The 15,178-nt window shown below is 46.0% G+C and overlaps 3 protein-coding genes across 5 annotated transcripts; 1 reads left to right on the top strand and 2 right to left on the bottom strand.

Annotated features, from left to right (window-relative positions):
* Positions 1–53: 53 nt before the first annotated feature.
* LOC131887006 (RUN and FYVE domain-containing protein 2-like) lies at positions 54–7,403 on the bottom strand. 3 transcript variants are annotated; one of them, XM_059235489.1, is made up of 12 exons: positions 7,205–7,403; positions 6,207–6,385; positions 6,021–6,130; positions 4,810–5,017; positions 4,580–4,749; positions 4,318–4,507; positions 4,139–4,240; positions 3,864–4,004; positions 3,520–3,617; positions 3,006–3,222; positions 1,973–2,188; positions 54–223 (listed from the first exon to the last, which is right to left on the bottom strand). In XM_059235489.1, exons 1-12 carry the CDS (start codon positions 7,296–7,298, stop codon positions 89–91), a joined length of 1,860 nt encoding a protein of 619 aa, XP_059091472.1. In that variant the 5' UTR covers positions 7,299–7,403; the 3' UTR covers positions 54–88. The 3 variants fall into 3 exon arrangements, with proteins under 3 accessions (XP_059091472.1, XP_059091473.1, XP_059091474.1); XM_059235490.1 differs by lacking the exon at positions 7,205–7,403 and adding an exon at positions 6,470–6,954; XM_059235491.1 differs by lacking the exon at positions 1,973–2,188.
* Positions 7,404–7,587: 184 nt separating this feature from the next.
* On the top strand, positions 7,588–9,763 carry LOC131887008 (uncharacterized). Its single transcript, XM_059235493.1, has 3 exons — positions 7,588–9,162; positions 9,228–9,564; positions 9,626–9,763. The coding sequence occupies exons 1-3, from the start codon at positions 8,856–8,858 to the stop codon at positions 9,702–9,704; spliced, it is 723 nt and encodes a 240-aa protein (XP_059091476.1). The 5' UTR covers positions 7,588–8,855; the 3' UTR covers positions 9,705–9,763.
* A 13-nt stretch (positions 9,764–9,776) lies between these two features.
* LOC131887003 (uncharacterized) lies at positions 9,777–13,710 on the bottom strand. Its single transcript, XM_059235483.1, has 3 exons — positions 12,919–13,710; positions 12,565–12,847; positions 9,777–12,492 (listed from the first exon to the last, which is right to left on the bottom strand). The coding sequence occupies exons 1-3, from the start codon at positions 13,482–13,484 to the stop codon at positions 9,937–9,939; spliced, it is 3,405 nt and encodes a 1,134-aa protein (XP_059091466.1). The 5' UTR covers positions 13,485–13,710; the 3' UTR covers positions 9,777–9,936.
* Positions 13,711–15,178: the final 1,468 nt, after the last annotated feature.

Genomic DNA, 15,178 nt, shown 5'->3' on the forward strand with positions numbered 1-15,178 from the left:
TTCATACCTGACAATACCTCAGAAAAAAGTGAACGTTAAGTGAGTACCCTCAATTCTTTTCGTAAAATGATGATAAACATCATGTCCTCTATATTGTTCCGTGTTGCATAATCTCCCAATAACAAATATCGCAAACTCGAACGGGTTGGGACGATGAAGGCAGCGCTAGCTTATTATCGCTGCAAGCCACGCAGAAGATACGTCCACAACTTCGACAATGATGCTGAAAAGCAAAATCAAAGATTCTTTATGATACTCATAAGGAAGCATTTTTTCTCTCTTTTTCTGCTTCTTGGATAAGAGGGTGAGGTGAACCTTTATTGCTTGTAACATGAGACTGATTTGACCCAATTTTGATTTCTATATAAGTCTTATCGGGCCAAGGTTAACAAAGCTGTTTTTGTACTCGACCACGATAATGCTATTTCATATGGCCTTTAAAGCCTCGGGCACTTGAACTAAGCCTGGTTATCAATTATTAGGCGATTCGTGAACAATCAAATTACAAAACAGAAGTAATCTTTTTTATGAGAACAGTCAAATTTAGTTTGCTTTTGAACGAGTCTGGTAATCAAGCATAACATTCACGCTTTGAACAATAAAATCTTAGAATATCAGTGCACATTGTTGATTGCCCACCAAAAAAGATCCAGCTTCAGGGCATCCCATTTCAAAATTTGGGTAATTAATGGATTAAGCCTCATTATAGGTGCATAGTACCTGGCCTGGATCGAATTCCTACTCAGTTCAATGGACAGTACGCCATCTTGCTGTCCCAAAAGGCAGTAACATGTGCTTTCAATGATTTGAAACAGTCTTGTTTTCAAAGACGCTCGATGATGTTCGACCTTTACAATTTTTAAACGGGACAGAATGAAGAAATAACAAGTATTATATTTCAAATATGACCTACTGAAGATTATTATCATCATTATTCAATATCTTAAGATACATTTAGTAGCTATGTAAGCGCTGTTATCAGCTAATTAATAATGACTGAACTTGAGCTGTCTCACAAACTTATTAGACGCTATCATGCCCTTTGGGTCGTTGTCGGACCTAACGTCACAAGTACAAATTGGGCCACCTTCTTCATTTTTTACATTTATTATTCCTTTCACATTACTGACAGCTCGTAACTTATCCGTTATCATGAGAGTCATTATATCCATTAAACAAGGCAATGAAAAGAGCTATAAATATCTATCACGATGTGACTTTCGATATTTGTTTAAGTCAGTTTTGAACAAACCGGATGGCAAAGTTAGATTGATCAACGTTTGCTATCGCTTTTTAACAAAAATAGTCTTTGGGTAATGAAGGAAAAACATCTTTTATTGGTGGGTGCTAGGTTGGAGTGATGAGTCTTGCCCAGCCAACAAAGCAGATCATCACATGGTTGAATTTTGTAATAGGCAGTGTTCTTATCAACATGGTTCCCCGTCTGCGGTTGTGGTTAACGTCTAAAGGTTAACTGGAGAAATGTCGGGGAGGAGAATCGAAACGGCGACCACTCTCATATTGGGAGACTACGCTAACCACTACCCCTCCCTTTGACATTTGCATCGGTTTATCAATCATATTCGTTTGGCAAAACTCTATTGCATAGGAACAATTTAGTCTCTGTTCAGAAAGTAGCCTTGACAAAATCAACCAATGAAGTGAAGGTATGGAAATGTGAAAGATTGAAAACATGGTTTTGGTAAAAAGAACAACAACCTTCTACTTCGATCTTCGTTTAACTAATCCTTGAGAAATCTTCAAAGAATCTCAGCCCTTTAAGAAGGTATTTTCCCTACAAATGCAGACCTTCTATTTGCAAGCTAGCCAACACTTGACAAAGGCTCCTTTCTTTGGGGGACTTTCTCGTTTTAGTGCACAATATGGAATGGATCTTTGGTAATCACGAGAGACAGACTTTGTGTACACAAGTAGTGACTGACTGACTGACTGACAGACTGACTGACTGTACCTTTCTCCTTGACAAATTGAATGTCTTATCACAGTTTTGACATTGCTCTACGTCCTTGTCGCTTTGCCATTGTCCCAATGGAACGATTCGTTCCCGGAGTTTGTCGGCTTCTAATTTGCTTCGAGAGAGGTGATCTCCAAGTTCAGCCAAGGCTTTCTCCGACTCCTTGACACGAGCAGATAAATTGTCATTTTCCGTCTTCACCGAGTTGTAGCCCTAAGAAGTAAGACAAGACACCATACGACTCAAGTCTGGTTGAGAGTAATACAGATAGGTCGGTGTGAATTTAGACATATACATAGAGTACACCTCGATTTACTTACACTGTGCAGTACTCGACATTGATACGCAGAGCTATGCAATTTGTAGTGTTACTGTGTGTAGTAGGTAGGAGAAGAGTCTCTAAAAGACGTTCTTGATGATGGAAAGAGTCGTAAAAAGCACGAATAGAAGCATGCAAGGAACTAGCAAGGAGCGACGAATATGAGAAGAAACACCATTTGGGACAGGAAACACATAATTTAGGTGGGTTGGAGCCAAAACATATGGATCGAGTTATGAGTCGTAACCAGAGCAGAAACAGTAGGTCACTCGTATGTGAGTGTACTCTACGGTATGCGAGTACGATGAAATATTACTTTTCATTTGAATTGGTTTGCTCTCGCAGCTTCAAGAAATGCCTTATTTTGATGAGGTTACACGGAATACAGCATTGGTTGAGGGCTCGAAGGCTTGAGGGCTCCCTTGGGAATGGAAAGTCATGCATGCTCAACTGAGGGCCTTGTGCATTTACCGAAAACAATGAAGTTGAAGGCATCCAGATTGACAAAACGGAAAGTCAATACGGTTCAAGTGAAAACAGTCCAATTTGCAAAGATACAACCCAACACAGTATTGAATCACTTAAGCTGAGAAATAGCAAGATTTGTTGACTGTACGAACTTTTCAACTTCTTGTTTTAGAAGCCTTCAATATTGTTTGATACATAAAAATATTTTCTCTGCAGGGCAGCATTTTTTTGACGAGTACTTACTTTTTCAACTTGTTTCAAGATTTCATTCTCCCGAGTGAGATCTTGGAGAGTAGCTCGATCTCGTCGATTGGAGATCTCCAATCGTTTTCTCCATTCCCTCTCAATCTCAAGATCTGCCTTTAATTGAAGCATCTCTTGACGTTGTTGGGCAGATTGGCTCTCGAAATTTGTTCGATCCATTCTCATACGGGCGTTCTCAGCCTCCAACCTCGACAGCCTAGTTGTTGGTTGATGGAATGAAAGGAATGAATGAAACGAAATCAAAATGGAACATAAATAAGGAAAAGAATCGAGCGAGCGAGCAAGGGATCTGAATTATCCCATTGGCAATTGACAGGATGAGAAACGTTTATTTGCGTTTGAGAAGAACTCTAAAGGATAGATAGACAGATGGACCAATAGAGAGACAGAGAGTAAGAGAGTGTGGGTGAGATTTTGATTGGCACATGACCTTCTCTTTGACACTCATACAGATGAAAAGCGATTAAGAAAAGATGGATCAAAAGCCACGTACTTAGTATCTGCCTTTTCAAGTATATCTGACACAGAGGAGCATTTTCCCTCCAATTTGGAGATCAAAATCGATTTCATCCCAAGGGACTTTTCACATTCCTGAAAATGTCAAACATGAGCATGATGAAAAAATGTCAGATCACATTCACTTGTTTAAACGTTGCAACATCCGACTGATCTCTTCCGTTTTGGCTTCAAGTTTTGAGACAGCATCACCCTTTTGAAATAATTCGACTTCACATTCCTGTAAGATGATAGAAAAAAGAGACGAATTAGTAGCTCCCCTTGTCACGAGGCTTTTTCAAAATCGATCCCAACCAAGCCTTGCGTGGCGCTTCGGCATACCTGGAGTTTCGTGTACATGTCCAAATTGATGTCCTTGATTTCCTCTAACTGATCTCGTAGTCCGATTATCGTATCTTGCTTCTCGTGTACGTCACGCTCTAATAGTTTCATGGCCATTTCCATTTCCGCCTTCATGCTTATCTGGGGGGAGGGAAGAGCGTCTTGATTTAGAACTCCATTCCAAGACAGGCGCATTAGCATTCAGCATCGTGCTAATCGAACATTCTCTCATCAAGGCCAACGCTTTGCAATATTACAATATTGTTTTTACCAACCTGTAGCTTGAGCTCTTGCTCGGCATTCTCCTTTTTCTGGGTCACATTCTGGAGTTGATTTTTCAAGTCTGAGTGGTTTTCTTTGGCTGGTACTGGGCTGTTCTGAAATACAAGGCCAACGAAACAATATTTTTTTTTCTACCCAATTAAGTCTATGGTCAATCAATCTTTATCTTCACCTCTAATTGGACAGGGAGCGAAGAATCATTTTGATTTGAGTTGGATATGGGTGAAACCTGAAGACTCAGGCGTTTATTATCCTCGAGAGCCTTGGCTAATAAAGCCTTGTGAATGGCTAAATCTTCTCGCATTAGGGCATTGGTAGTGGTCAGACTTTCTACCTTGGTTTCCAAGTTCGTAACGGTAGCTCTGTAAAATAAAATCAACCCAATGGCGTGAAATTTCATACTTGGTTAGCCAGATAAGTGGTCCTCAACTTACGTAAGATGCCGATTGAGTTCTTCAATGTAGTTCTTTTGATCTAACACAGCCGTCATTTGGTTTGAGGACTCGTCGACAAATTGACCTTCATTTTCCCGAGCCATATCTTTTTTGTGCCTCAAATACAAGGAGAAGTCAATGACCCCTTGTTGGGAATCGAGATCTTCTTCCTACAATAACTTCTAGATTGATCTCGAGGTTACATGAAAACACGTCAAGAGTCCAATTACCTTGACACAAAGGTTACAATCAACCACATTCAAACTGACTAAGAGACCGACGATGAGTGTGGCCTCTTCTGATCGGAGTAAAGCACGAGGTTCGTAATATTCGGAGAGAATGTCGTCTCTTTGTTCCACCAGGATTCTGAAGTAGTCGGCCATTTTTTTCTGCATTAACGCTAAACGAAGCCAGGCTCGAGCACGACCGAGATTGGTTCTAAAATGAATGTCGTCATTAAGTATAAGATGCATTTTTTTGTCATTAGTTGAATGGGAGCAATAGAAAGACGATAAAACAATCTAACAAATTAAGAAATAGCTCATTTCAAAGTATATCAGATAAAGCGATGTTCGCCAGGGTACTTAACCAAAATGTTCGGTTTACTATTCAAAATCTTGCCCTTAGTACGTCTTGCCCAACAGTACGTCAAAATTGAAAATGAACCAAGAATCTGGATTTTCAGGGATATAGCTACAGCTTGATGGGTAACCACAAATGAGTGAGCAAGAAGTCAAAAGGCAAAAGATCCATGGTTTACTCAAAGCCAAAGTCAGCTGGAACCCCATTGCTAGATGTTTTGACATCAATGTTAGACCTGCCCGGCGAATCCAACATGCCCAAAAACTAAGGTGGGCGTGTGGTCAAAACCTCTGGATATGGTGGCCAAAACAAACAGAGGGCAGCCGAATTCCTCAACGACTTCCAGGCCAAGGTCGAGGAAGACCCCACCCCCAATATCAGCTAACGGTTAAATAAGCTATGGGTGTCAAAGCATATCGTCCAGGAGGCAATCAGTGATGATCTTGGCCCAACATTATTCACACGGACCCTGAGATACCTTTTGAGTGCAGCAATGATGGAGAAGATGTTCAGTTGCAACCCTATCCCTTGTTGACTGAGAACAAAATTAACTTTGGTAAAAAAAAAACATCTTTACTGTTGACTAAGTTTACAACACGGCAAACGAGGAATGTCGGACTAAATCACAGAGTGATGGCCAAGATCAAGTCCAGTGACAGGCCTGTTCAAAGAATACGATCATTAAACTTCCTAGTCAGGGTCCATGAAGTTTGAAATTGGTGCTCAAAGTCCGTTAAGAGTAATCTCAATTATACACTTTCCAATGGCCAACCGGTCATTTTTGACTAAACATTCTATAATGATCAAAATACTTGGTGAGCGAGCCTTCCGAAAAAAAGCCTCCGTCCGGACAACTTACTTGACAGTCGGAAGATCCCGAACACTGGCTGTGATATCCACCGCTTCGGAATGACGTTTTTCCACCAATTGCAACAAGTCCCAGAGCTCCTTTTTCGGCCCCAGTAAACCCTATGGGATCCAAGATAGTTTGTCAAGTGGGTCATGAATCTGATCCTCAATCCGATGAACAAGGCCAAGGTCTTACTTTCTTGGGTCTTAATCCATGTTTGAGGGCATGTTCCAAAACAATGAAGAAATGCTGGAGCGGAATGTGATCCGAATCGAGTTGTCGCCCGAACTTGAGACTGGAATCAATGACCTCCTTGATGACCAATTTGAGAATATTCACCAGGTTACTTCGCTCGATGATAACGGGATCTCGCTCTGAAAGGGTACCAAATAGACATATTAATCACTCATCCAAGAATGAACACGACCAAAGTATCGCCGCACTATGCCGGGGCTCACCCCGGCGTCCGAATGGGTAATCGGGATAATGAATAAGTTGCTCGAGGTCAGGCCGAGGTCCCGGGACAGATTCGGCGGCCCCATCCTCGGCAGGTGGGGGAAGATCTGCCAACTCCTTTAAACACAGCCACTCCCCGTCCACCGATACCCGGAAATTGCACAAATACAGCGTATCGCGGGTATTCTGAGAAGCCTGGGTCTCCGCTTCCAACACGCCATGCTCCTTCTCCAACATGATCAGGTGGGTGGAGGCCCAATCCAACGAACTTCTCAGCGGCTTCAGCAACGGTCAGTCCCGGGATCAAAAACGAAGGTTGGTCCAGGGGTGCCACTCACGGGTATTCCTAGCCAGACCGGGCCTGCCCGGCGACGGCCTGCCTCGATCCAGTGGGATGGAGGAAGGGATCCCAGAAAGGGAAAGGCCGAGGGAAAGGCCCGCGAGCAGCCTTCTACCAACGCTCAAAGTACCAGACCTGACCCGACCCGGTTTGACTATGGGAAACGGCCAATGGGAACCTATCCCAAGGCATGCATGGATGGGATGGATCAGTAGGAACATACCAAGATCAGGGGTAGTAGGAGGACCATTCCGGGCCTCCAATTATAGAATGTCTCCAGATCACCAACTCAATCACACCACCTTAGCGCCTGAGTGGAATTCTCTTGAGACTAGTGCCTGATGCCCTAATCGATCCCTACGCTGACAAGCCAAAAGATAAGGCCTCCATGAATTACCTGAAGGACCGGAACTCAAGGTGTTCCAAGTTCGCCCAGGCTCAATCCACATGTTGGGTCCATCTATCAGCCTCGAACTACCCATGATGGACATTTGATCGGGATGGGGAGGCGTTTCAAATGCGCAAGAGCCAGATTTCAGATGACACCATGGCGTTCGTTCGAGAGTCACGAGCGTGCGCCTGTCTGCGCGCCTGTTTGCGTGCTGCGTGCGGGCCTGGTCGAGGCCTGTCGGTTCCATCATCAATGAGCAATGAATCGAGACTCAAGCCTCTCAGAGATTCGCCTCCAAAGTCTAACTGTATGTATGAGGGTACACGTTATTCTCCACCGATTAGTTGGCGGTGCTACTTTTTTAAACTTAATCTAACCTTATCAAACCTAACCTAACCATACCTAACCTAACACGATATTAATAGCCTTTAAGGTCTCTCTCCAACCCTTTCTAATAGTTAGTAACAAATTTAAGAATGAGCACCGCCAACTAATCGGTGGAGAATAACGTTTATCATGTATGAGTCCATCGGCCGGATTCATTGAACTCGTCCAATGACATGATAACATGGGCCAGGCCATGGCCCGGGCCATGGGGAATGAAAGTATACGAACATAGAGCTAGCTAGTGCAGTGTAATACAGTAATATGCATACAGTAGTATAGAAGTATACTATGAATGCATGAACAGTAAAAGGATAACGCAGAGGAAAAGAAAAGATTGGGCGTCCATCAAGCGTGGTCATGTTTTTTCATGCTGGTCTACCCTTGTTGTTCATTTAGGCTTAACAAAAAGACCTTATTACCCCCAATTGATGCGACCATAATGCACCAAGATGCAGGTTCGCCCTGGCCACAGCTTTGTTGAAGCTCAAGAAGACGCAATTTTCAACGTATGCCTGCCAGCCCTTATATCTTGACTAATCAATCGGACGAAAGTTGGCATTGGTTTGAGAAGTTTGAAACCAAAGACTCGCCAAGATAATGATATGTAAAGCTGAATTTTGAACACTTGACGTCTATTACTAAATTGGGAAGGCCAAAGATATTTCACCTTTGGTTGAGAAGCAAGTGAAAACAAAACTGAAAAGAGAGAGTTTCAAGTCCAAAGAGACAAGCTAAGCTGGCGTTTAAGAAGGTGCTTTTCAAATTCGTACTGCTTTGAAAAAGAGGTTTGAATATACCTTCTTTTTTATTGCATGTGCACCTTCTGTTACACTTTTTTGGCCTTTTTGAACCATCTTCTGCACCTTTTAGGCTTATATTTTGCACCTTTTTGTCTCTAAAAGCCTTTGCTGTTCTGCACATTGCACGTTTTACGCGTCTCTACTCATAACTATTCGTTCATTTATGTTCAACGCCCATCTATGACCCTGGCAATCGAGTGACCAATGACCACGGTAGGCAGGCTATATGAATGATGGGACTTGGGATGGCACACTGGGGAATGTCGTTGATTTTCCGTCTATCTGGACGATCTGGACTTCCAAGGTGACAATCACGGTAAACTCTTTATCAAGAGTGATATATGGCCACCCTGCACTAGTTGCCTTAGCCAAAGTAAATCATGCAGAATGTAAATAAATAAATACACACATGTCCACCCACCCAAATCAAGAGCCAAGTTAGCAGATGTACAAATGACACCGGCAGTAGAATGACGGCATCCTTAGCTAACTGCCAGCGAAGTTATCGCTTAGGCGATGAGCCCGCCCTCGTGCCCAACTCGTTTCAAATCAAACTTTTGGGCCTACCCTCGTCGTCTTCAACGTGGGACTATCTGGCTCCCATCTGGTCCCAACTCATGGAAGAGGTGGGCTTTGTCCAGGTCCAGCCCATCGCTCCGCCCTCAGGCGCGGTCGCCGCCCGGACCAGTTTGGCTAGTGAGCGATTTCGATTGCCCGAAGTGGATTGCCCGGTCCAGGTGCAATGGATGGCCTTGGGTCCCACCCTCATGGTTCACGGTTAGAGTCCACACATGGCACGCTTCAGCTTGAATTGATCCAGCTTTCATTTTGGCTTTCATTAGGCACTTACCAGGCATTGAGCAGATCGCTGACATTTTCCTGGCAGTGGCCGCCGGGTTTGGCCGTGGTGACCTTGACACCCCTTGGACCGAGGTTTCGAAAGCTAGATGAGCTCAGTCGCGCGTTCAAGAATGCCATTGCCTGGCCTTTGTTAATCACGTGTCGATCGGATTTACGGCTGCCATTGCCGCCGCACACGTGGGCGAACTTGCCCCCCGAAATCATTTGGGCCGTGCTTCGGTATTTGGACTGGCAATCGGTGGGCCGCTGGGAACAAACTTGCCGCCGATCTCGGGACTTTGCGTTGGACGCCAATATCTGGGCCCATCTTTTTACCAGGTGTGACCGGAATGAGAGTAGAACTTGGGGTCATGTGACATGGCTCTATTTTTGGTTTTAGGGATTTTCCGAACAAAAAACGGCCGGCGACCTCAACTCCAGTCCAATGGAAGCAGGCTTACAGGAAGGCCCGTCAATGAGTCCGGGCAGAACTAAAACATGTGATAAACTAATAATATAACACCCAGGTTGGACTGGATCCCATCCAGGCGGAAGTTAGAAAGGATTTATTTACTTTGAGTATCAAAGCCAAGCTTGAGTTGAATTTGAAGGTTATTATGCACTATGCAGTGTGGCCTGAAGTGGGGATTACAGTATCGAAACGCGAACTGAATGACGGGATCATTCGTAGGCTCAGTCTCTCTCTACGTATTATATCTTAACAACTGTTTTATGCCCTCGCATGGGCGTGTACGCCGAATGAATGCTGCTGTTCTTCCTCCGCGACTCGAGCCGCTTCAAATGAGCACGCTCCTTCGGAGTCCGTTCCGAATGGTGACGTTTAACGGAATTGATGTTGGGCGTACCGCCGCTCATTTGAGCAGGCGAGGGTAAGTTTTCTTCGTTACCTTCAGGGTCACGCATGGATTGGGAACGTCGCACCATGGGGTGTAGAGAATTGTTCTCATCGTCATCAGCAGCAGTAGTTTTCTTGTTCACGGCTTTTCTTTGCAACGGTGTCTGAGCCGATTTGGAGCGTTGTACGGTCGGGACGATGTTTTGGCGCTCTCGCAACGGGCTCCTAACCTCTCCCGAATAGCCAATGGTCAGATGTCGTTTCTCTTCGTGCCGGCGAGTTTTCCGATCGGAGCCTTTGGGCTTCCTGGAGATGAATGGAGCGTCGTAGTGGACCGGAGTCCCACTCTGCGCAGGGGTTGTCCTAATTCTAGGGGGCAATTTGGGTGGACGCTGGTTCGTCAAGGCGTGGTGCGAGTTAGGTGATGGGGCCACCTTCCCACACCCCACATCCTGATAGGGAAAGGGCGGCACTGGCTTGAATTTAACGGAGGTTCGGATGCCCGTTAATGTTTGACGGCGTTTGCTAGACGAGAAAGGGGTGGAGCCTGATCCAGCTTTCGGTGTGCATGTGGTCATGGCTGTTGATACACCCATGCGAGCGGATAAACGTCGTGAGGTAGTGGCCCCATTGGGTGTGGTGTGAACAAGGGTCGGGGGTACCTTTAATTTTGGAGGCAACTGCGGCTTCGCGAACGTCGCCTTGGTTTTAGACACGAGACCCTTGTTCTCTTGCCTTATCTTGATGATAGATGAGCGCTTACACCCATTTTCACTCGACAAAACGTCGGATCGAGCACTCGCAGGATTCATAAAGAACTCCTTGGCATCGACCCACTCATCCAAGGGCTCGTCAAAGCCCATGTTGTCGCCTTCATTGCCACTTGAGACATTTCCACATTGGGAGGGCTTCTTTTCAACACGGGAAGTCTCAATCTGCTTCACCAAATCCTTGACGGAAGAATTCTTCCTTCTTAGACTGGAACGAGTGGGGACCTTTCGTTCGAAATTCTCATACAAGGGCTCTTCTACTCGGCCCTCAAACCGCCGGGCAATCTCAAATGCCGAAGACTGGCGCCGCATTTCATGGGGTTCCATTTTGGGAATGCTCAAGGCTCTAGAGAATTCAAAGGCAGAGCTCTGTCGTCTCAAAAGCGTGTCTCTTCTTTCGGCGACGGAAATCTGCTGAATGTTGTCCGCGAGATCTTTGACACTGCTGTTCTCGAAAGTGTCGTTAGACTGGATATCCTCGTCCAGTTTGGAGATTCCTGAAATATCAGCTGAGAAAGATTTTTCAATGAAGGAATTTATGTCCCTCCTCAGATCCGAAATGGACTCTTTGTTGCGCATACTAGCTAGAGACTTCGATCGTAAACCACCGCCGACTCCCTTTAAGGGACTAGCTCCGTGGCGTTTTTGAGCGTAGTTTCTACCCAGTTTCAACTGAGCTCTCATGTCTTGGGCATCCACATTAGTCATGCTGGGCTTGACTTGCAATTCCTTGGAGGTGTGGTCGATAAGACATTCCTGGGACGACGAAGCGAGTTTTTTCCCAGCGTCATGCGATCGACGCCGCATCTGTCCAATCTTCCTCTCACTTGGAGATCGGGACCGACGAGGTCTCCGGCCTCGGGTGCCCAAATCTGGCGTGTCATAATCGGATCGAGGAGGCGGGGGTGGCTTTCGAAAGGAAGAACTCGATCCGTCAAGTACGGGTTGCCGTGAATAGTGGGGCTGACTATTACTACACACGGACGCATCCGATTCCATCACCATGCTGGGACTCTCCGTGTCTTGAGACTGATCCAAATCTTTGGCGGCTGAAATGTCCACCATGGATTGAGGCGTGCCAGGAGTGACCATCAGAACTGATGGCTTACTAGGCAAGGGAGAAAAATTGATCAAACTCGGATTGGGGAGAAGACACGATTCCTTCAACGACTTCTTTCTTTTGAACTTCTTAATGCTGAACGAGCCAGATCTCATCTTGGGCGTATGAGCGGATGCGGCGTCAAACGGTACGCGCTTGCTTTTTGACTTGGGAGGCGAGGCCTCGTGCTCCTTGTCAGCCTTCCTTTTCAAGGGGAGTCGGGGTGACACGAACCCTTTTCGCTGGGATTGAGGCAAGGGGGTGCAATGGTACGACTCTTCACCGCCCCGCCTCTTATGCACTGAGCCGGGGGTAGACGTCGATCGGTACACGGCTTTTTGAATTCCACGCATGGTGGCGGTGAGGACACGTGACAAGGATCCACTCCGGCGCTTTAATTTTCGTCGACGACGAGCCATGGGCCCGAGTCCATTGGCCAGACCGGTCTCGCCATCCGTGTCCAAATTGTCATCCGAGGGAGCAAAATTTAACTCCATCACCTGACGGTAAGCCAGTGCCACGGCTCCGGTTAGTATTCCGATCTGAAATGAAATACCGCATGGATTCATTTTGATACCGGGATAGAACTTACTGTTGATTGGATGACCCCTTACCTCTTGCGGGTATCGGAAAAGATAGTCCAACACTTTGGTTTTGGCAGCCAAATGTTCGTCGGTTTTACCGGCTTTGACTTTGCCTGGGTCATCCCAAGGAAACAAGGTCGGGGTGAGCACAATGGCCAAGTTGGACACGTCCATTTTGTTGAGGGCGGATTCTTGGGCCACCCGATGGAAGAACTGACACAAGTACTTCAGGGTGGACCGGTGATGCGGCGGTAAAAGGCAGGTCAAGAGCATTAGGGACTCGCGCGCGGCCATCAAACTTAATCGAGTAGCTCTGTAATTCAAAAATTCGTTCTTATTGGCAAGCGCCTTTCTCTCATTGAAATATCCTCCGTCGGAACTTACTCAACCATGGTCTTATGGAAGTGAAAAGGAATCAGCGGTTCGGGCATTTCCCGCAACCATTGCTTGAGCAGAGCGGCCATGTCCAACACTTGTGCATCGGACCATGGCTCTCCGGGTCCTTCCGTTCGTCCATTGGGCCGCTCCAAGGCGGCTCGTAGTTCTTTTTGCCGCAAAGCCGAGCCGGACTTGCGAAATATACCCTCAGTGGCCAAACCGCCGGGCGTGGCCTCGAGCCGTTGACAAAGGGTCATGGCAATGTGCGGCGCCAGGCAGGACTGGTCGTCCGAGCCGCTCACCGCCACCATCATGGGCAAATCGCGCAAGGGACGGCCAAACACGGCGCTGGGTCCGCTGCCCGACCCGTTGGACGAGGTTTTGCCGGGCGTGCGTGAGAGAAAAGACGCACCCGAGGCCGATCCGCCCAAGCGAGTCCGTCCATGGCGCGGCTTGCTGGACCAATGCAAGCCGTATTCTTGGCGGAGATGCGTGCGGATGAGATCGTGCACGGGTTCGAGGTCGTGCTCGGCCAAACCGCTCATGGGAACGGTCACTTCAGTCAGATCCATGAGGACCGTCGGGTGGGTGGGAGGCGGGAACGGGATGCGTGGCCACTAAGAGAAAGAGCGGGGCATGGTCTGCCGGGAACCAGGGGGAGGGGAAGACTGAGAAGGAGCACAGAGGTAGGCAGCTACAGAGCGAGGCGGGCCACTTCACCCGACAGGCTGATCTGGGACCGGACCTTGATGACGATGAAGGAGAAGACGAGGAGGACGGGGATGGCGGTTGATTTGAACCCAAGGGGAAACGAAAACCGGGTTGTTTTTAGAGCCATGAGCCAGCGAAATTTGGATGAAAGACGGACTAGTTTTGGCTTATGGCCTAAGCCAGCTGCCAAAAGGTGGGTGAGTCAGTTAAAGGCTTATGAGAGGGGCAAATGACTGAAAAAGTGGCCGATAAAGGTTTTTATTTTTCGTTTCTCTGAGTGTTTAAATCCTGGTCGGCTGCCGAGCCCTAGCCAAGAGGAATAGGCAGTCACCAAGTTTTTCCAGGCCTGCCTGGGCAAAGCCAAGGTGGATCGGCTCAGGGTGACCAGGCCCGACGATAAATGAAGCGCGGCCAGCGGGCAACAGGCACAAATAAATGCCTTACAGTCAACGGACACACGAGCGAAAGTTCAGATGCGTTTCGGCAAATGCAATCATATCATTTGTCCCTTTCATAGATTCACGCTAATACGCCGAATTTTCATGAGCGTTACCTACAAGCCAGCTGCTGCCTTATGTTAAAGGTTGTATTAGAGGGCTGGGCTGGATAATGAAGATGTCATTTCCGATCAATTTTATTACAAGTTGCCCAAGCAATATGTAATTTAATTTAAATTGTAATGTTCTGTCCATTCTGGGCTCCAGGAGCGCCGTTCAAGCGCGATAATCCGCTTTAGGGGATGTCAAGTGAAAGAATATTTTAGGAAAAATGTGGTCAGGCACCCTGATTTTGGGCATTTTGAGGAAGGAAAACTAAGACAAACATCACAGTCAACTCGGACCATCAGCCCATTGAATTTTCAATAATCAAGTGATTTTGAGGGGGTTATGTTACAAAACCCTACAAAATGAACATGTTTGGTGTAATTTGGTGAACACTCGATCAAATTGGCTCAATACCACAATGATATTTGCTTAGACAAGCAGGTGAAATGAAAAAAATGTCAAAATTCAATCCATGCACAGTGCAGTTTAGCAGGGCATGTTGTCTTTGATTTTACTCCATGGAATAACGTTAGTTGTTCATGAATGCGTTCACTTGACAAGCCCTATATATGCAATGGAGGGGAGGCGCTGGGATTGACCCTATAAAACTAAGCACAGCTTGATTGGGTGTTACCTAACTGCACCACAACTAGATGATACATAAAAGTGTCAATTTACATGGTTGTTACCCCTAATCTTAAGTAATAGACTTTGGCCTCAAGTTCCCATTTGATTTTCATGTTGAGCAGAAGTCAAAAAAGTTTGACCATGGGTAATTGGTTAATTGGTTTTACAAGTGTGTTGATAATCTAAACAGCAAAGAGCAGAAAACTAATTATTGCTCTTTGATTTGGTGTCCGAGTTTTTTTTTTGCTTGAAGCAAAAATCAAATGAACATTGGGCACAACAAACATACCGATCAAAGTTGTTTTTGCCATGCCGCCATTCTTTTGGCAGGATATTCACAGCAAATGGCTATGAAGTGAAATATATTATTTAATTTGTGAGAT

The sequence above is a fragment of the Tigriopus californicus genome, chromosome 9, assembly GCF_007210705.1.
Source record: "Tigriopus californicus strain San Diego chromosome 9, Tcal_SD_v2.1, whole genome shotgun sequence".
Classification (NCBI taxonomy): Eukaryota; Metazoa; Arthropoda; class Copepoda; order Harpacticoida; family Harpacticidae; genus Tigriopus; species Tigriopus californicus.

Coding starts and splice junctions, on each gene's coding strand:
- LOC131887008 (XM_059235493.1), top strand. CDS start 8,856: ATGACGGCATCCTTAGCTAACTGCCAGCGAAGTTATCGCTTAGGCGAT. Junction 9,163..9,227: donor TCCCACCCTCATGGTTCACG/GTTAGAGTCCAC, acceptor GGCTTTCATTAG/GCACTTACCAGGCATTGAGC. Junction 9,565..9,625: donor TGGGCCCATCTTTTTACCAG/GTGTGACCGGAA, acceptor TTTTGGTTTTAG/GGATTTTCCGAACAAAAAAC.
- LOC131887003 (XM_059235483.1), bottom strand. CDS start 13,484: ATGGATCTGACTGAAGTGACCGTTCCCATGAGCGGTTTGGCCGAGCAC. Junction 12,848..12,918: donor TTCCATAAGACCATGGTTGA/GTAAGTTCCGAC, acceptor TTTGAATTACAG/AGCTACTCGATTAAGTTTGA. Junction 12,493..12,564: donor TTTTCCGATACCCGCAAGAG/GTAAGGGGTCAT, acceptor ATTTCATTTCAG/ATCGGAATACTAACCGGAGC.
- LOC131887006 (XM_059235490.1), bottom strand. CDS start 6,704: ATGTTGGAGAAGGAGCATGGCGTGTTGGAAGCGGAGACCCAGGCTTCT. Junction 6,386..6,469: donor TTACCCATTCGGACGCCGGG/GTGAGCCCCGGC, acceptor GTACCCTTTCAG/AGCGAGATCCCGTTATCATC. Junction 2,189..3,005: donor TCTTGAAACAAGTTGAAAAA/GTAAGTACTCGT, acceptor CTTACTTCTTAG/GGCTACAACTCGGTGAAGAC.